At 41.7% G+C, this 20,118-nt stretch overlaps 1 protein-coding gene across 1 annotated transcript in view; it reads left to right on the top strand.

Moving 5' to 3' along the window:
* The window catches only part of LOC311499936 (protocadherin-15-like), a gene marked incomplete at its 5' end in the record, with an annotated part of 128,798 nt that overhangs the window by 93,004 nt on the left and 15,676 nt on the right, over nucleotides 1-20,118 (top strand). The window contains 10 exon segments of the mRNA XM_084561076.1: nucleotides 3,152-3,279; nucleotides 8,471-8,686; nucleotides 10,802-10,890; nucleotides 12,668-12,844; nucleotides 16,385-16,451; nucleotides 16,453-16,470; nucleotides 16,472-16,489; nucleotides 16,491-16,526; nucleotides 16,528-16,616; nucleotides 19,576-19,695. Of these exon segments, the coding sequence (XP_084417202.1) occupies nucleotides 3,152-3,279; nucleotides 8,471-8,686; nucleotides 10,802-10,890; nucleotides 12,668-12,844; nucleotides 16,385-16,451; nucleotides 16,453-16,470; nucleotides 16,472-16,489; nucleotides 16,491-16,526; nucleotides 16,528-16,616; nucleotides 19,576-19,695 (958 nt within the window).

Below are 20,118 nucleotides of genomic sequence, written 5' to 3'. Positions count from 1 at the left end.
CTCAATTTATTACAGTATTGTGATAGACCTTTTAGACTTAATATCTATTTGTGCTAGCTACATTGTGCATTGGATCAGTTTGGATCAAAATGAGGCGCATAGCTTTAGTTTTATGCTTTATGCACTGTTGCCTTTCTGCAGGATGTGATCGGTTGTTCAATTTTACACGCCATCCAGTATATTGGCAGATTTCGCTCTCATCTTCCAGTCATGAGGGCTGTTAAAATAACCTTGAAAATATGATTTATCCCATTGCGGGAGGGGAGCGCATCACTTTTATATGTCCAAATGCGCCCCAAGGGTGTAACGATGAAAAAATAGCCCATTTGTTTTAATTCAGATAGACCACCCCCAAAACGAGGGAGGGTGACATAACATTAATCATGACAAATTCTCAGTTAATGGAACTCCTGTGTGTTCCTGCTCTGAAAGCCTCTGTGAAAAAATAGATTGTGTAGAAACCAGTATGCTGTTGGATGACAAAGCTTGATGCCAGGGCTAAAAAAAAATTCTGCTGTCACAGTTCCTTTCCATTGTCTCTCTGATCTTTCTTTATGAAGTCTATGTATTATCACAGTCTGGACATGATGTGCATATTAGAATAATGACACAACCCCAACGGCATTAATAATTTTCTGCTCCGCTGCACTTCTAAAAATGAACAGAAGTGAGTTTAAGGGAGAAGTTTTCCTAAACCCGACCTTGCTGTAGAGTGACCATCGTTGTTTTATTGTCTATTTTGGAAAGATGAGCAAATTGCTCGAGCTTTCACCATCACAACGGAGGCTTCAGATACCACACTGACCATTCGAGAGGCACTCGAATTGCTGGAAGCTCTCTCTGCTGGCCGTGCTTCGGCTGGAATATCATTAGGATCGTTTATGGCCGGTTTACTTGCTTACAAGTTTTGGATAATGATTGATGAAGTGCTAACAACAAGTGGGGTTCAATGAATAATCAATGACCTATTCTTCCTGCCTCTCTTCTTCTACCACACTGTGTCTCTCTCATACTAATGACAGTAATTACAAGTTTGCAGCTCTCAGACACACACGCATAGCTTATTTGAAAGCAGAAGACTCGTTCTCACACAACTGTTTGTTTCTTTTCTCAGTTTTCTTTTCTCCTCATACTATGTCTCTTCTCATTATTTCATTTTTATCTAATTATTGGAGTATTAGTGGACTGATTCATCACATGGATGCACACTTTATATGTATCCACATGGTCAATAAGCGCATGTGCATACAGACAGACATTCATATGTACATGCACACATTTAAAAACCCAGAATAAGACAAAATTTAATTGAATGTTCCTAAACAGTAATGCACTCTTAGGTGCACTCAAACCCAAGCTTTCCCTCCTCCTAATGGGCCTGTTCCTTTCATGCATCTTCCTCGCGAGTGTGTGAGAGTGGAGTGGGGGAGCGCTGCATTCATGTTTTTTTATGTCCCGAGACTGGAATATGGCCACTTTCTATGGGAAGAGGAAGAAAGTCTGCAGACCTCTCTCCCATCCCCTCGAGTCCTCCCCGCTCCCCCCGCCCCGCGCCTCATGCGACAGCTTTTGTGTCTGCAATTTGACGAGCTGTGTTTTGTTTGTCCAACTCCCCCGGTGCATCCTTAGCGCCAATGCTACATGACTTCACAGTTTTTGTATTCCAACGGAGGAAAAATGCTTCTTGACACTGCATAATTTTTTCACCGTAGTTGCAGTGCAAGGATATGCTCCGTACATATTTATGCTGTACGTTGCATAGGTGTAACTGTGACTAATTTGGGGGGCGCGAATGTTTATACTCAGTCAAAGGGATAGGATGAATATTTCAAAAGCCTCACAAAAAGGCCAGTTAAGCAGCAATTTTCTGCCTCTTTGCCTCTCACAGTGTTTCCTCTAACTCTTGCTGCTTGATTATTGGATGCCGGCCTGAGTATTATTTCCAATAATGTGCAAAAGTCTTACCTGTTAAACTTTCACAGCCTGTTTATTGAAGGTATTGTCATGCGCCAAGCTGTAAGGAAAACAAACTTCTCAACAATAATGATGCAAGCTAGACCTCACTTAAAATAATGTCTCAGAAGGTATGATTATGTCATCCCTTTTATTATTTAGCAGAGCCAGAACACAGTGTTTTCGCTGATTGGCTGGTAAGCAGAACGCAAACGGGCTCAGTTGTTTTCCTGATCTACTTCTGAGGGAAGTGAGAGAGCAGTCATCAACACACTTCACCCACCGCTTTCCCTTCACGCGGAGTATTTGCTGTAATCAAAACATCAAAATTAACCTCCTCATTATCGACTCAAAGTTGTCCGCTTCCCCAAAATAGCTTCTCTCAAGGTTTCATTAGAAGGGGTTGAGTTAGGTGTAAGGGAACGTGGTTCTGTTTTCACTGTGCAATTACAAACCCACTTCTGAAAGCTATTGTGGTGCCTCTGAAAATTACTACTTAATGTGGAGAGGATTTTCCAAAACTCGCTCGGTTCGCTTTTCAGCCGAATGAAACCAAGAAAATTGTGTTCAGGTTTCCACATAAGCTGTTTTCTGTAAGATTCAAAAAGCTAAGTGAATCTGATTTCTCAATTAATTCCAAAATAAATCAAAATTGATGTCCACATTGATCAAAGTACCCTTCCTTAGATGAAGGAAAATGTCTTACTTCATTTTCTGCAACACTGGTGGTGACTAGTCAAAGATATGTTGTTTGATGAAAGCTTTGTAGATATACTGTGATGTTACTTCAAAAGTGAATCATTTTCAGAATGTTCTAGGACATTATTTCAAGCAATCTTTTGAAGTTGGGAGCAAGCTGATGACCATGAAAAAAATTCTTCTGACGTGACAATTCATGATTGTCGTCAATCCAGATGATTGAATGAGATGAGTTCTTTCAGCAGCTAGTGGCCACTGGTGATATAAACTTTTTAAACTTGTGTGTCCTAGTTCTAAATTTATGAGCGTTCAGAAAACCTGGCTTATCAGATGCTGGAATAGGTGCAACGAAGTACACAGACAGGAGTTTGTTAATTTCACGTAAACTAATAAAAGGGTTTATGCTAAACTATGCATACAAATTAGATTTGTATTTGTGGCTAAAGTGAAAGCCTTTCACAGGACCTGAATGCATTCTGGTGCCATTTGCTTTTTGCAGCTAACACAGCCAAGGTGTACATCGAGGTGCAGGATGAGAATGACCACCCTCCCGTCTTCTCCAGACAGCTCTACATAGGTGGCGTGACCGAAGACACCAAGATCTTCAGCTCTGTGCTCAAGATAGTGGTAAGAAAACTTAAGCTTTGTCCTTTGTTTTTGCTGGGTTTTGTATCACCATGCGCCGGAACGGGCTAAAACTGAAGCGCTTGATTCTGCTCCCACTTCCTCCAACTTGCCCCGCAGCCATGGTGGGAGAATTCATCCGATATGTTCTGTGTGTTCAGCACAGTTTGATCTCCCTCTCTGTTGCTCGCGACGTCTCTGCGTCAGTTTCGCTCTCCCACGCTGTCTGCCTTGTCTGCGAGCAGGTGGGATCAGATAAGCCGAGCAGTGTAATCCCCGTATGCTCACAAAGGCATGGCTGGACATCTTGTCTTATTATCAGCCTGCTTTGTCAAGGAGGTTTCCTTTTGTCGTCCTGTGTAATACAGCGCGTGTCCATTTTCGAGACGAGTGGGTGTCAGTCTACAATTAGGCTTATGTTTTTGTGTAATATCAGTAAGAATAAGTGCATGCAATCGCCATCTTGAAAAAAAAACATAATAAATTAGATGCAGGTAATATTAATGATATTAAATTTGTGTTCTTGCTTGTTCCTTACTGGGAAAAAATGTCTGCAGTGAAACCTCTCTTTCTACTGACAAAATTCTAGCATATACCCCTTGAACAGATACAGTTAAACGTCTCATTACTTACTTCTTAATGGCAAATATGTGTGTTCCTTTTCCTATAATCTGATTTGTGAAATGTGTTTCTGTGTATTTGTATTACTCATGTTGCGGGTAATCAGCTTCCTTTTGGGAACAAAAAGAAAGTCAGGCATTAATTACTGCATGGGTGATTATCTTTCAGCTGGAAACAAGTTATTTAACCCCAACTGATGCAATGAGTAGCTTCTCATTTCTTAAACAACCATGTCGAAAGACACATCCTGTGATCATGGGAAAGATGTTAGTCTGTTTGAGAAGGGTCAGATCATTGGCATGCATCAAACAGAAATCATCTAAGGAGATTGAAGAAACTACTTAAATTGGGTTAAGAACTGTCCAACACATTATTAGAAATTAGGATAGTGAGGAACCATTGTCTTTGAGGAAGAAATGTGGTCGGAAAAAATCCTGATTGATTGGCGATCACTTAAACGTTTGATTAAATCAAATCAAAGAAAAAGAACAGTAGAACTCAGGGCTATGTTTAATAGTGAAAATTAGGTGCAATTCCACACATACAATGTGAAGGGAACTCAAGGGATTGGGACTGAACAGCTGTGTAGCCTTAAGAAAACCACTAATCAGTGAGGCTAGCCGGAAAAAAGGGCTTCAATTTACTAGGGAGCATAAAGATTGGACTCTGGAGCATGGAAGAAGGTCATGTGGTCTGATGAGTCCAGATTTACCCTGTTCCAGAGTGATGGGGGCATCAGGGTAAGAAGAGAGGCAGATGAAGTGATGCACCCATCATGCCTAATGTCTACTGTACAAGCCTGTGGGGGCAGTGCTATGATCTGGGGTTGCTGCAGTTGCTCAGGTCTAGGTTCAGCAACATTATGTGCCCAAAGAATGAGGTCAGCTGACTACCTGAATATACTGAATGACCAGGTTATTCCATCAATTTCTTCCCTGATGGCAGGGGCATATTAAAAGATGACAATGCCAGGATTCATGGGGCTCAAATTGTGAAAGAGTGGCTCAGGGAGCATGAGACATAATTTTCACACATGGATTGGCCACCACAGACTCCAGACCTTAACCCCATTGAGAATCTTTAGGATGTGCTGGTGAAGGCTTTGCACAGTGGTCAGACTCTCCATCATCAATACAAGATCTTGGTGAAAAATTAATGCAACACTGGATGGAAATAAATCTGGTGACATTGCAGAGGCTTATCGAAACAATGCCACAGCGAATGAGTGCTGTAGTCAAAGCTAAAGACGGTCCTACAGAATATTAGTGTGTGTGACCTTTTTGTTTTTTGGTGTTGACCTTTTTTTGGCCAGGCAGTGTATAAAATGAAGGGAACAACAAAGTAATTATGTTCAAACTGAAACCTGAGACAGGGATGGAATATATCGTAGCTTTCAGACAAAGTACCCATCTATTATGTGTAATCATGTATTGTGCAGGTGTTGGAAATAGTGTCTGGTTATCAATTATTCTCTAAATGTGTAAAACCTATTGTGTAGGCTCAGATGTAGCACTGGGGGAAAAAAACACAATTGATTGAACAATCATGGCCTAGCTTAAACCATTTCAGGATCCTTCTTCGTCTCTTGTTTAACATATATGGACAGTGGTCAAATGGTCAAATTCTATCTGTTTTTTTTCACAGAAATTCTTGCAGTATGACTTATGTGAAGCGATTGCACCATACTTAATTAGCTGAGTTCAACTGTCTCTACCGCAAGATAATCATTAAAAATATTGCCAACATTTGGCATAGTCTGACACTCGTGACAGTCTGCGACTTGACTCTTAGCCAAAAATAGTATAGTCATATATTACAGTCACAAGCAGCAACTGTCAGACAGTTTTATGTAAGCAGATGAAATTTCCAGTACCAGTCGGGTTCGTGCTTTTTGTTGCTGAGGTCTACTTTCAGTGAGGTGGAAAAAAGCAGGTAATTATTGAATAAACAGGGTAAAAGTGGGCTGTTTAGGAGAAGAGTCTGAATACACCAATCAGACATAACATTATGACCACCTTCCTAGTATTGTGTAGGTCTCCCTTGTGCCTCCAAAACAGTTGTGACTCATCAGAGAATGGACATGGGTCTTCTGAGGGTGTCCTGTGGTGTCTGGCAACAGAATGTTGTTAGTGGGGGCCTACGGGTTGAGGGGAGGGGCCTCTGTGGATCATCCCACAGATACTTGATCAGTTTGGGATCTAGTGAATTTGGAGGCCAGGTCAACACCTTGTGCTGTTCTTAATGTTTTTTTTTTATTATTATATATTCCTAAACAGTTTTGTGTGTGTGCCTGTGTCAGGCTGCATCCTGCTGGGGATGGCTGCTGCCATCAAGGAGTGTCATTGCTATGGGGTAGGGGTGCCTGATCTGATCTAGGTGGGTGCTACATGTCTAAGTAAAATCCACATGAATGCCAGGTCCAAACGTTTCCCAGCAGAACATTGTATCGTCACAAGATGGTCAATGTTATTTACTTCTGTCAGTGGTCATAATGTTGTGCCTGATCAGTGTATATGATTCCATGCTGCTTTGTGTGGGACTTAAGTACCTGTGTTTTAATCAGGAAGTTATAGGATGGCTAAATGAACGTGAAATGAATGCTAATTTTCAGTTCCCTTCTTGACACTCTGCCCTGCTGGCACAAAGTACAAAGAAGAGTTTCTTGAACAAAAAAGCCTTAAGCTCTTAAAGCTCTTTTATAACATTCGTTCTTTGGTTTTCTAAACGATTTTTTAATATAGGCTAAACCATGGGGATCCGCGCATTTCCCCTTAGTGTTGTATAACAGATGGAAATAAACCTCAGTGGCAGTCTTTCCCCCACTGTCCATAAAACTTTTAATGGCTTGCCCTCCACAGACGATGCTGGTACGTATATATTTGTGAGGAAAAATGTATCCAGTGAGGATATCTTGATGATTTATGCTGTCCTTTCATCGGGACCTTGCCCCTCCCCACACCCTCCTGTGCCAATAGCTGGAGAGAAAAAAAAAAAGAAAAAAGAGATTGCTCCTATTTATCAGTGTCACTCGCCACAGACAGGCACTCAGAAAATTGATGCCTTCATGTGAGCTCAGTGGCCAATCAGAATGAATGCCTCAGAGGTCGATGGGCGAATTCCGTGGGCCAGATAAAGTGTTGTGACAAGCTGCACGTAGACTATGATCTTCACAAATTATATGTTGCTTTTGGGGATTTCATGGGCTTTACCTGTTGCGTCCTTGTTTTCTTTCAAGGACTAGGTAGAGCAGTGGGTCCAAATCTCGCGAAGATCTAAAATGTCATTGCTAAGATTGAATAGATTTATTATTTATGTTTTCATTATTTTTACAATAACTATGTGTCACATGCCTAATGTTGGGTGTCTCATAGAGAGTAATTGTGACTGCAGCTCTGCTCCATTGAGCGTCATAGTGGGTTCCAGCTCAGTGTTTAGCTGTCTAGCCACAACTTTACTGCTCTGGTTCAGCCTTACCACTCTCATAGGATCCTTTTTGATCACAGCAGGCAGCTGTTTTCAGAGAAGAAACTCAGACACAAACAGCAGGACACGGTGTAGCACTTAGCAGCTACAGACCCCGATATTTCCCTCGAGAGAGACGAAAAACAGAGGAGAAAGCGAATGAGTACTGGTCTTAAATGTGCTAGATAACCAGAAACACAACACCAAATTAAAAAATAATGTTTCTTGACGGCTGGGTGCGCAAATGAACAACAGTTTGCTAATAAGTTTTTCCAGTGTTGTGTAAAGGTGATAGTGTGCCACTGTGTTCACAGCTAGTTTCCAGTTCTCAGTTAGATAAAAAAAAAAGGAGCAATAGCAGCTTAAAAATAAAAATAAAAAAAACAACTAAATCATTATTAAAAAATATGTGTACGTGGTTGGAAACCTTGAAATCGCTTTAGTCTTTGAGTAACAATGGGGAAAGCTGCAGCTGTGTGAAACGAGCCACTTGAGGTAAAGATAAGTTATGAGCCTCCAGCTGCAGCTCTTTTCCATTTTGTCAGCTACTTTTACAGAACACCTGCACAGAACAAATCATAAGCAAGCATCTCCCCCAGGGATCACTTAAAAACTCCACTCTTGCACCTCGTTTGTTATTATTTTATTACCCTGTGATTAATGATTTGTTAACGAAAATGTGTCAAAGTGTCAGCGGTTCCCACTCCAGTCAGCTATCATGACGCTGAAACGGTTGCCCATCGGTGTTCACGTGAAACTAATTAAGAGTGGAGAAAAGGAAAATGTGGCTACTAACCTTCAGGAGCCTGTGGCTGGTCCTCGTGGACTGTTGTGAGAAAATTGAACTGTTTTGATTTGCCACGTAGCTGCGGAATAATTGTGTGATAAATAACAGCAAGACTGATGCACCATGGGGGGTATTTTGGGGTAAATCAGCGCACAAGGAGGAATATTTCTCTTCTGTCGCAATTTGCTGACGCCACCAATGGTTGGTGATGATCAGTGCTAGGCTCAGGCTGCACTGGTGTAACTTTGTTCATTTTTTCTTATCACTACTATTATTATTATTTCAAGTTTCCCTGTCTAATTTACTGCCACATTTGCGTTACAGGCCAATGATAAGGACACTGGAAATTTCAGTGCCATGGCTTACCGCCTGATTATTCCACCCACACCAGAGGGCCAGGACAGCTTCGTCATCGAGACCTACACTGGTATCATCAAGTCAGCCATGATGTTTCGAAATATGCGCAGGTCCTACTTCAAGTTTGAAGTTATTGCCACGGATGATTACGGAAAAGGTCTCAGCAGCAGTGCAGACGTGGTTGTAAGTACACAAACCATATGTATATTCAGTGTGCATGTGTGTTTGTAGAGATGAATAAATAAATATAAGACGCTGCTGATTACTTTCATGTGACAGGTATGACATATGCATATTGACTGCATGTTGTGTGTTTCTTCCAAAGCACAATATTTCTGCATAAAATGGTGCTTTCGAACGTATGTTGCAATGGAGTCAGGTGAAAATACAGATGCTGCTCTCCTGTCAGTGAGATAAATGTAAAGCTACAGCCAGCAGCCAGTTGGTTTAGCATAACGGCTGGAAAGGGTGAGAATCATCTGCCACCACCTCTCAAGCTTGCTGGTTAACACATCACAGCTCATTTGTTTAACCTGTTCAAAATCCGGAGTGTGCAGACTATGGGCAGGAAGTGTCACATTATTCTTTCATGGAAAGTCTGCATTGTGGCGTTGAAACAGAAAACACCTTCAGGTAGCATTAGGGAAAGTGTTGGCTAAAGCTATACCCATTCGAGGCACTCAGTATGAATCAGGAAATCTAGCCTCTGCTGCACAGATTCTCACCTTTCTTTTTTCTCTCTATGTGACGTCCTGTTACTTTATGGAAGTGCAATACTAAATAGCCGGAGTACCCTTTAAACATGTTATTTGTTTTACACTGTAGTGCAATCATTATGCAAGTGACATTTCTGTTGCATTTCAGCAGAATAAACATTCATTTTACAGTGTAATTTGTCAATCAGCGTAGCCTGTTTTACCTCTCGCATATTTTCGATAGCTAGTATCAATCTCACACAGAGTTCTTCGTTAGTTTGCCAGATGATCTTAATTATCTGGCTTATAATAGCGGTGTCACATTAATAAGAGAGTCATGTTTCTCAAACAGTTTGGGGAGGAAGAAATATATTTTTCTGGAGGAAAAAAAAAGAATAGTGGCATGTTTTGCACGACATATGAAAAGCATTCATATTTTTCAGAATATGACAAGGGATCATCTAACTGTGAAAAGATTTATAAGCGATTCGCCTTGACAAAAAAAGTCCAACAAAGACGTATAGGGGAAACTTAACATCAAACAAATGAATTGTATAATTACCCAAGGCCTTTGTGCACTGAGGCTCACAAAAGGAGAAAAGGATCACCGTTGTTCAACCCTACTGAGAACCGATGCAGCAATCATGTATAAGGTTGTGCAACCTTGAAACATCAGCCCTGGTAGGCAGTACTGATATGGTCAAATGAAAAACATGGATAAACTGGGATGTGTAGTTAAAGTGATCGTAAAACTGTAGGCATTGCACCACAATTCTGTCAGCATATAAAAAGATACTGCCATTTGTGAGAGTAAATTTAGTTTACTTTAGGCGGAAGCTCTTGTCTGTTTTTCATACTAACATGATCATTATGAGCGTAGATGATGGCCTTTCTTTGTCTTTTTTTTTTTTATTTTATTTTGTTATACTAAACATTTTCCTTCCAGTCTGTTGAATTATTCACAGTGGGTACAACACTCTCAACATGTGGCCTCTGCCACTAGCTGATGATCCAATTAAAGTCTTTCTTTCAGCCATGCGTATTAACTCTGCAAACACTATGCGCTTCTGCCTGCATGTATGTTCGTCTATATGCGTGTCTGCCTGTGTGAATTTCTTTCTCTCAATAATTTCCCCACACCCCCGCTGCGTTGGGGCTCAGCTTTGCCCCCGATTCAGTTCTTATCTTTCCTGGCTGTGGGCAGGCTTATTTTTCGTTTCAGTGAAATATGTCGGGCTAACAAGCCTCTAACGAGGCAGAAGGAGGGTCTGGGACATTGCCTGGATATGAGAGAGCAGCGAGTGCTTAACCATGGTGCTCGTTAATTTTCAAGGGGAAACCTAATTTCACAGGAGCCACATGGGAGATTTGGCTTCAGAGCACAGAGGCTGTTGCCTATGCACTTAACTGTGGCATCAGAATTAGGTCCTGTTAAGTTTGCCACATGGCACCAATACAAGCAGGCAATTAGAGGGTCCCCCAAAAGAAGCATTTAAATGAGACGACCAAACTCACAGTAGGACGTGTGACTAAGTGGCGTAATCACCATTTATTTCTGTTTTTTTGTTGCCATTTTCACCACTTTTTACCTCTATTTTCCCAGGTTTCTGTGGTCAACGCATTGGACATGCAGGTGGTTGTGTCTACTGTCCCACCCACTCTAGTGGAAGAGAACAGGGAGGAGCTCATTAGGTGAGACCGCAGACTGTATATACACTTGGGTGAAGCCTCCATAACATCACCCATAGGATTCCAGAAAAGCAGTTTGGAGTTCAGTGTGATATCTCTCTCTCCAAATAAAGGCAACAAGGTGGAGCAAAAGTGGAGCTGAGGCAGGCAGGTGATGCTTAAACAGACAGTTAGCAACCTGTGACTGCACCTGCCTGTCACTCAGAGCAGCTGCTCTCCTAATTAGGCATACAGTTGTCATACAGTTGTCATTAATGGGTAAATTAGCATCAGAGACCAAAGCCTATTTTTTTGGACCAGACTGGAAATGTGTTTATGTCTCCTTAAAAATTGGGCATTTTAACTTAAAGGGGAACTACTGTTTTTTACAACCTGGACCTTATTTCTTGCATAAAATATGACCCGCAACGGTCGGCTTGTTTACCTGTAATTTGCTACTGCTAGTTTTTTGCATCATGGCTGAATATTTTTCCGATTCTGAGGTTGTGGACGAACCATAGCTGTAGAAAATTACAGGTAAACAAGCCGACCGTCGCGGGTGTTGCGCTGTGCTCAGAGACGACATCATCCAGGTCAGAAGACATCATCCGGGGTCTGTAGGTCAATCTACAGACCCCGGATGATGATAACAGGTAACTCCGGACTCGACAGGGAATAGCTCTAGCGTACGATAACAAAATATTGGTGAAATGAACGTGTTTCGCGGCAAATAATGCGTTATTTAGAGGCTGCGTTTCGGTGCCCCAGTCACTCCCACTATATGGATATACGCAGGTTTAAATATCTCCAGATTTACTACAAATTACACAAAAGTTATATGGGTGAGTAAACGATTGTATTTTATGCCAGAAATAAGGTCCAGGTTGGAAAAAACAGTAGTTCCCCTTTAAGACTATGAGCATTGACTTGTGGTCACTTGAAGCCTCAAGTGGCCATTTGAGGAACTGCAGTTTTTGGTGCTTTGACTTAATTTTTCCAGGCCTCGGAGATTGCGGTTGTGCTAAATAACTATTAGGAAAAAACAACGTAAAGACAGATGTTATGTAAAACTGTGTTGACTTTTGCTGTTCGGTAACTACTGACCAATCGATTAAGACCATCAATGAGCCGATAAGACGGTTAAGTCTCCTCACTGGAGTCTATTCTCCTCGTCCAAATTAATTACTGATAGAGATTCATGAAGCATCTCTCTGCACCTCTTGGGACTTTGTTTAGCTTAATTAGTCAATCTGAAAGGCAAATTGGTGTTAATAGTTGTTTTTCAAAAGCTTACGCCTTCTATTCGCTTCCTCCCTCAGACTGTGGTCCTTAGGCCGTAAAACATACACATTAGTCATGTTAAGCTTTTTCGCAGCGATGCCGTTTGAGAGGTTTCAGATTTTGCACTGCGCTGGTGGTGATCCAGGACCATTTTACCTGAGTGCTCAAAGTGTTTATCCACCTTGGCAAAGGCAGATGGCATGGCTTTCCTTTATTGGCTGTAGTTTGAGGTGTGGATTTCTCCCTGCCTGAAAAAGATTATCGGAGCCTTACTTTGCCAAGAGCCCAGTGTGAAGAGGCAAACTGCTGCCCAATGGGACAATCACTGCCAGAGTGGAGTACTTAAGATTGGTGGCTGTCATATTGCTTCAGGCATAGAGTCGCCAGAAATGTTTGAACTAATGTGAACCCTGATTTCAGCTTATGTAGGTCTAAACATGAAATGCAATTTAGTGTTCAGTTCAGCTTTTACAGTTATTTTTCTGTGTAATACCGAGTTGTGATTTTGGTCTCATCTCAGTATTCTGGAGCGCCACGTCCAGGACCAGATTCCAGGTGCCAAGTTGATTGTGGAGTCCATCGGGCCACGTCGTCACGGTGATGGCTTTGAGCTAGAGGACTACTCTAAGTCGGACCTGATGGTATACGCCATTGACCCTCTCACGAACAGGGCCATTTCACCCAAGGAGCTCTTCAAGTGAGTGGGTGAATTTTATTACAAGAGGTCCAGTCTACTATTTGGTTTAAATTGATGCCATAATGTCCCTGCTGTGCTGCATGTTTAACCTCCAGCTTCTCTTTACCCTCTGTTCAAACAGTGAGTCAGCAAATATCTGTTTCCCAGGCTCCTCTTCTACAGTATCTCCACTCCACTGCTTCTTCTTTCTTTATAAGGCTTTGATTATCCTGCAGGTGCACCGTATCTGTCATATGTCATAGGAAAGTGGGAGTTATAAAGGAGTAAAGGAGGGGGTGAGGTCGTGGAGGGACAATGTGAGAGTGGGGCAGGGAGTATTTCAATCAGTCCATCAACCCATCACGCCAGTGCCTCAAAGGCTGCTCTTAGAGCCTGGAGATATGCCAGCAATATATTTTATTCCTTTTATTTCGGGACACAGAGCTAGAGAGTGCCCAGGGTCTGTCTGCCTGTCTCAGACAGTGTGCTAAAATACCAAAGAGAGGCAAAGCACCACAGGAAAAAGTGTGTACAAGACACTTTGTCATCCCATCAGAAGAAAAAAGACCATGGCTTTAGCTGGCACCTCAGGACAGCCTTGCACTCGACGTTCTCATGTTTTTTCATCCCTTCTGTCAAAACGATCAGACACCAATCCTAAAAAGCAGACTCTACCAGAGCATGAGAGTTTCCAATCAATAGGAAACACCCCCATCTGAGTTGTTCCCTTCACTCTTCGCCAATTTGTGCTCCTGCTTACCTTACTTGACACTGTCTCCTGTCTTTATTTATCTTCTGTCTTTATCATGCCAATTCTGTTCTGGGTTCTTCTCCTGAGAAATACCCCTTCCTCATCTCTTGAATGTGACTGTGATATTTTCACTTCATTTGAAAATCTCCCACTCAAATCACATTTAGAGGTGCTCTGTGTACGTACTGGATTTATCTATAAACATTACCTCTGTGTCCTTGACCATCAAACGAAAGCCGCATCTTTTTTAAGTTGGAGGCTGATGCAGGAGGTGTGTGGAGGGTGGCACTCGTGTCATAAAAAACTCCTTTTTCAATAACCAAATATAGCAATCATTGTGGCAATGACACTTTTTATGAGAGCCAGGCTAATTTTAAAAGAATTTAGCTACATACTTAATAATCCGCTTCCTTAGGTCGTGTGAGGAAAATAATTTAGATAAGAGGAGAACATCTTCCTATGCATTCAGTGCATGTCTGGCAATATTGTGGGGTAATTGTACGTCATATAGCCGCGACCATGCTGTCAAATGACAAAGGGAGAAGGAGAAAGACAACATTGTAAGTGGGTTCTTGCATTATACTGTCCTGTTTCACCTTGAATGCAGCACCCACAACGATTTGAGCTCTCTGGAGGATAGATTGCTGGAGAGTGCAGCTAATAACCTTCATCTCCACTCATTTATTCACCTATAGAAAAACAAAAATGACAGTAATTGGATGTGGCATTCTGCTCACTCCTGTGTCATGAAGAACGAAAACTGTTCTGTAGCAGCTTCTTAGTTTTCCGAAATAACCTTTCAGCAACAGCCGGTGGATTGTGGCTTGTACGCGTGTATATTTTACTAGACTGTTGATGCAAATTCTGCTAAAACAGATTGAAGTGGGAATCAACTCAGTTTGGTTTAGTAATTCATTTATTTTTTCATTTGCATTTAAAGGACTAGTGTGTAGGATTTAATGACATCTGCTGGTGAGGCTGCAAATTACAACCAACTGACTACTTTAATACACTATATTGCCAAAAGTATTCGCTCATCTACCTTTACATGCTTATGAATTCATCCCAAAGGTGTTCTATCAGGTTGAGGTCAGGACTCTGTGCAGACCAGTCAAGTTCTTCCACACCAAACTCACTCATCCGTGTCTTCATGGACCTTGCTTTGTGCACTGGTGCGCAGTCATGTTGGAACAGGAAGGGGCCACCCCCAAACTGTTCCCACAAAGTTGGGAGGATGAAATTGTCCAAAATCTCTTGTTATGCTGAAGCATTCAGAGTTCCTTTCACTGGAACTAAGGGGCCAAGACGAGCTCCTGAAAAACAACTCCACACCATAATCCCCCCCTCCACCAAACTTCACACTTGGCACAACGCAGTCAGACAAGTACTGTTCTCTGGGTAACCGCCAAACCCAGATTCGTGAATCAGATTTCCAGATGGAGAAGCGTGATTTGTTAGTCCAGAGAATGCATCTCCACTGCTCTAGAGTCCAGTGGCCTTACACCACTGCATCCAACACTTTGCATCACACTTGGTGATGTATGGCTTGGATGCAGCTGCTCAGCCATGGAAACCCGTTCCATGAAGCTCTCTACACACTGTTCTTGAGCTAATCTGAAGGCCACATGAAGTTTGGAGGTCTGTAGTGATTGACTCTGCAGAAAGTTGGTGACCTCTGCACACTATCAGGCATTTTACGTGGCCTGCCACTTTGTGGCTGAGTTGCTGTCATTCCCAATCACTTCCACTTTGTTATAATACCACTGACAGTTGACAGTGGAATATTTAGTAGCGAGGAAATTTCATGACTGGAGTTGTTGCACAGGTGGCATCGTATCACAGTGCCACGCTGGAATCCACTGAGCTCCTGAGAACGACACATTCTTTCACATATGTTTGTAGAAGCAGTCTACATGCCTAGGTGATTGGTTTTATACACCTGTGGCCATGGAAGTGATTGGAACACCTGAATTCAATTATTTGGATGGGTGAGTGAACACTTTTGGCAATATAGTGTATATCCCTTGATATAAAATGACAAAGGCCCTCTCTAAAGCACATTCCCTATGTAGATCTAAGGGTTCATTCTAAGCTAACAAAAACATTTAACATTTTACAGGTGACTAGAGACGATTGAATATATACTTTCAGCTAATAGATACCTCTAAATCCTACAAACTGGTCATTTAAATTGAAAATTTCTATATTGAGTGTTAAATTACTAAGACTCATGTCTCTTGTTGCCTTTAAATCATTTATATTGAGGTTATCAAAATGATAAAATAACACTGAATTTGAAATAAGAGCGGAAGAGATAATCAAATCTGCAATAACTCTAACTCTATAAGTATACTGACATAATCTTACAAACGGTTGCTTGTACAAATTTTCCTTCATTTAGAGCGCATATTTCTGGCGGCCTGGTGAATACACAATATTCACTTTTTTCTCTACACCTGTGGAAAATATCTGTCTCTTCAGCTGCAAAATAACCCACATAGTCACTGAGCCAACTGTGTTTCCTATCTTGTGCTGAGCAGGTAGTATACGGAGGGATTTTTTGAGCTTTTTGCAGAAAACCAGCTGCCATCTGTGGCCAAAAAATGATGCAGTGAGAATAGTCCCAAACAGTCAAGTTGTGGGGCTGACAGCTGAACAGCAGGCTGAAGTGGAAAAGCTGCAGATTCAGTTAAATCGTAAATCGGAAATCTGTGTAGTTTTTCATATATTCTCTTTTTGCTTTCAAAACTGAGTGGCTCTGGGCTGCTAGAAATGATTATTTTTTTCTCATTATCTCTTGTAAATTACAGATTTCTTGATGGGAACGTGCTGGAAATCAATAAGGAGTTCCAGCCGTACCTGGGCGAGGGCGGCCGCAATCCTCGAGATTCGCTCGCCCAGACGTTGTGGCCAGTTGTGAAGAAGGCTGCCCAGGCTGTGGGCTACACAGAGGGGGGCTCTCCTGGCGTTGGCCATCATCATCATCCTCTGCTGCATCCCTGCCATCCTCATCGTCATGGTCACCTACAAACAGTCAGTATTGTCGCCTTCGTAATAAACCCTGGCTTCTGCAGTCGATTAATCATCTTTAACTGGTTGTCAGGAAATTAGAAGTGGAATATATTTCAGTTGAACAGATCATTGTCTTGGGAGGCGTTATGCTACACTCACGGTTTTAGCTAAAGGGTTTGCTCCACATGGTCAACTCAGATAGTTTAATGCTGGAATGGAAACTATTGTTTACATCTTGTACCCTGTGGCCTGTTAGAACAGAGCCTACAGAAACACCAACAGCGTTGTTGAAAAGTGTATTTGTTAGTATTTAGGATGACGTGAGAGCATTTCCTGCTTGGCTGCTGCCGTTCTCTCTCTCTCCTCTCTCTCTCTCCTCTCTCTCTCATCTCTCTCTCTCTCTCTCTCTCTCTCACTCTCTCTCTCTCTCTCTCTCTCTCTCCTCTCTCTCTCTCTCTCTCTCCTCTCTCTCTCTCTCTCTCTCTCTCTCTCTCTCTCTCTCTCTCTCTCTCTCTCTCATCAGACATGCTGACTGCGCACTCTGCTGGGCTAATCTCCCTGCTCATGCTCTGTGAAAGCAGATTAATTAACACTCATTTGTGACAAACATCTACAGCCAATTGTGACCGTCACAGTGCGTCTTCACACTACTTAATCATCTCTGCCCGACACACGCACACAATAAACGGCATTCTCCTTTTTTTTTTTCCTCTCCTTTTGGCTCCGTATCTCCCTTTGACGCACGCGCTGCAGTTAAAAATATGATGCTTTTTGTTTAAAGCACCATTCAAACTGGTGAGGTCGTTGAACTCTTATTTGGCCAGCAGCCAGGTTCTTATCCCCGCTCATCGTTGATATGCTGCAAGCGCTCCACAGACAGTTATGTTTGGGAAATGTTTATTCACAGCAGATGGGTTGAGTGGTTGTTCTCATCCAAATGCACAGACCAAACACGCAGCAGAAAACTGTTGATGGTGACATTAGACCTAACGCGCAAACTGTCACAGCAGATGGCGCTTCGTTGGTGGCCCCATTATTTGGGTATAGATAAATGACTTAGGAAATGCATTTCTCATTTCCGTTAGTCAGCGTTAATTAACTGTTGCATAAATTTTGGAATGAATATCGTATTTTAAATATCAGTTTGTTCGGTCATGTGGAATAATTGAATTTTATTGTGAGTGGAGATATGAAGCGTACACTATTCATTTAAAGGGGAAAAAAAGCAATAACAGCCAGATGTCTATGGGCTTCTTACTATGCATAGAAAAAGAAGATATATGTTTTGTGGTTGGATGGGAAGTTAGTATGTTGGAGCTACTGTTATCTGAGTAAGGACTTCAATAATGACCTCGCCAACATGAAATACCTCTTAGCATCAAAACTGTATGAGGCTGCTAAATTATGTAATTATGCTTCTTTTTTTATCCCCCATCTCTCTGTGTCTCCTGCTGTTTCACCTTCATGCCTCTGCATCAAAACATATCATCAGGTTCAAAGAGTAAGTAATTCTTCGTATTTTACAAGTGATTGCCCTTTCATTGCTAGATGTGTGTGTGTGTGTGTGTGTGTGTGTGTGTGTGTGTGTTTCTCTCATCTTCCTTAAGCACTGGTTATTTAAAGATGAAGTGAATGTGTGATGAACAAAAATATATGGTAGCTAATGCCACACTTTTGAAATATCTCCAGCATAATGACATGAATCGGCACTGATTCATCTTGTAGGTTATAGGATGAGTGTGTAGTTTGGCTGAATAGATATTCTTCATTTGGAAAATCTGATGCAATACAAAAGGAAAATCAACCCAAAGTGAAGTCATAGTAACACTATGAATTCACTGGAATCAGTTGATCTGTCATATCTGTTATCATGTGTCCTATGCAAAATCTTACTGGTCAAAAAGAAAAAAGAAAAGTGTATAAGTTGCTGGTTTTTACAGGATGTAGGTTGGTTGTGAAGAGTCTCAGTCATCCAGGCCATGATATATCCAAAAAAAAAAAATCAAAAACAAAAGCAGCTGGACTTGTTTGAATTTCCTTGAAGATGTTTGGTCTCTTATCTAAGTGGCTTCTTCAGTTATAAAGAGGCTCTTGTCAAGTTTAGGTTTTTATTTGGGACATCCGTGGGTGGTCCGCACAGTTAGCTCACCGCTCTCTTGCAATTTAAAATTCTTGCTCTTAGGTCTCTCTTGTTCCATTACGCATCATTTTTTATATTAATGCTGAAAGAAATACTGAAAGTACTTTAAAGGAGAAAACATTGTTAGTGCTGCCGATCCTGCTGTGGATCACCTTTAGCCACTCTACGCAGCTTTCAGGGTAAACATTTAGATTGCGGACTGACTTCTGAACGAGCTAACGTGAGCTAATTATTTGCCTCAGGAGACGGCAGAACAAGCCAGGAATAAAATGGCAGTGAATATTGACTTTCGTAATGTAACCACATCGCAGCAAAGATGGCTTCAGTGTAATAATTGTGTAGTCGGCAATAGTTTGCTAGAATCAGGAATAATTGAAGATGAAATTCAGCCACAGGCCATTTATTCGAATACTTAATAAGTGAGTTAACATTTTGAGTTCTCTTTACTGTAAGTTTGTTTTGGTATCTATTTTCTGGCATTAACTGAAAACAAAGCTCGAAGCAGTTTTGCATTAAGATCAGAACTGATGCAAACCAGCCCTCTGTTTTTACCTCCAGCAACTCTTTAGACATGAGAGAGTAGTTTTAATTTCACCCCTACTTACACCATGCGCCTCTTGTTTTTCAAAAATGACTCATGAAAACACATGGTTAATTCATGTCAGAGACATCATGCATAAATGATGTTTCTGGTTTATTCTTAACTACAATTAAAACAGAAAGACACTAACTGGTATTTGTGGTTGATTTTTCTCTGCTTGTTTGTGTATTGATATTTTTCCGTCTTGTCGTTTTGCACCAAAACCTCACGCAACGCTGTAACGTATAAATGTTACCGCTTTGCCCCAGACGACAGGCCGAGTGCGCCAAAACGGCCAGGATACAGATGGCTCTGCCCCCGGGAGGAAAAGCACCTCCGGCGGCCGCTCCCAGCGCTAACCTGTACGAAGAGCTGGGCGACAGCAGCATGTGAGTCAACCTTGTCCCTTAAGTTTCTTCCTCCCACACACATCTCACCATTTCTCGTGAATCGGCAGGTACTTTATCTGGCGCTGCAGGATGCTTCTTTTAAGTTTTAGATGCTGATTGCCTGTGCTACTTTCTTGGCGTTTCCCTGCTTTTTACTCCAGTTTTAGATTCAAAATCATGTCTATCCTCTCTTGCAAAATGACCACTGGCAGCTCTGGTTGTTGATCAGAGAACTCCCCCTGCTGCTTCAGACGTATTGGTAGCTGCATCATTGGATCTCTGTTTTTTGTCTTCTAACTATGATCCACTTTTGTTGACCACACTGTTAGCCTCAGCACAGCTGGTGGTAAGACTTTAGCCTGTGTATGTGTTTCCAATTTGACTGCATGTGCATTTTTGCAAGACCCCCTCTCAAGGTAAGAG

The sequence above is a fragment of the Chelon labrosus genome (genome assembly GCF_963514085.1).
Source record: "Chelon labrosus genome assembly, chromosome: 15".
Taxonomy (NCBI): domain Eukaryota; kingdom Metazoa; phylum Chordata; class Actinopteri; order Mugiliformes; family Mugilidae; genus Chelon; species Chelon labrosus.
The sequence above is the reverse complement of the archived record's forward strand: the minus strand, read 5'-3'. Positions and strand labels throughout refer to the sequence as shown.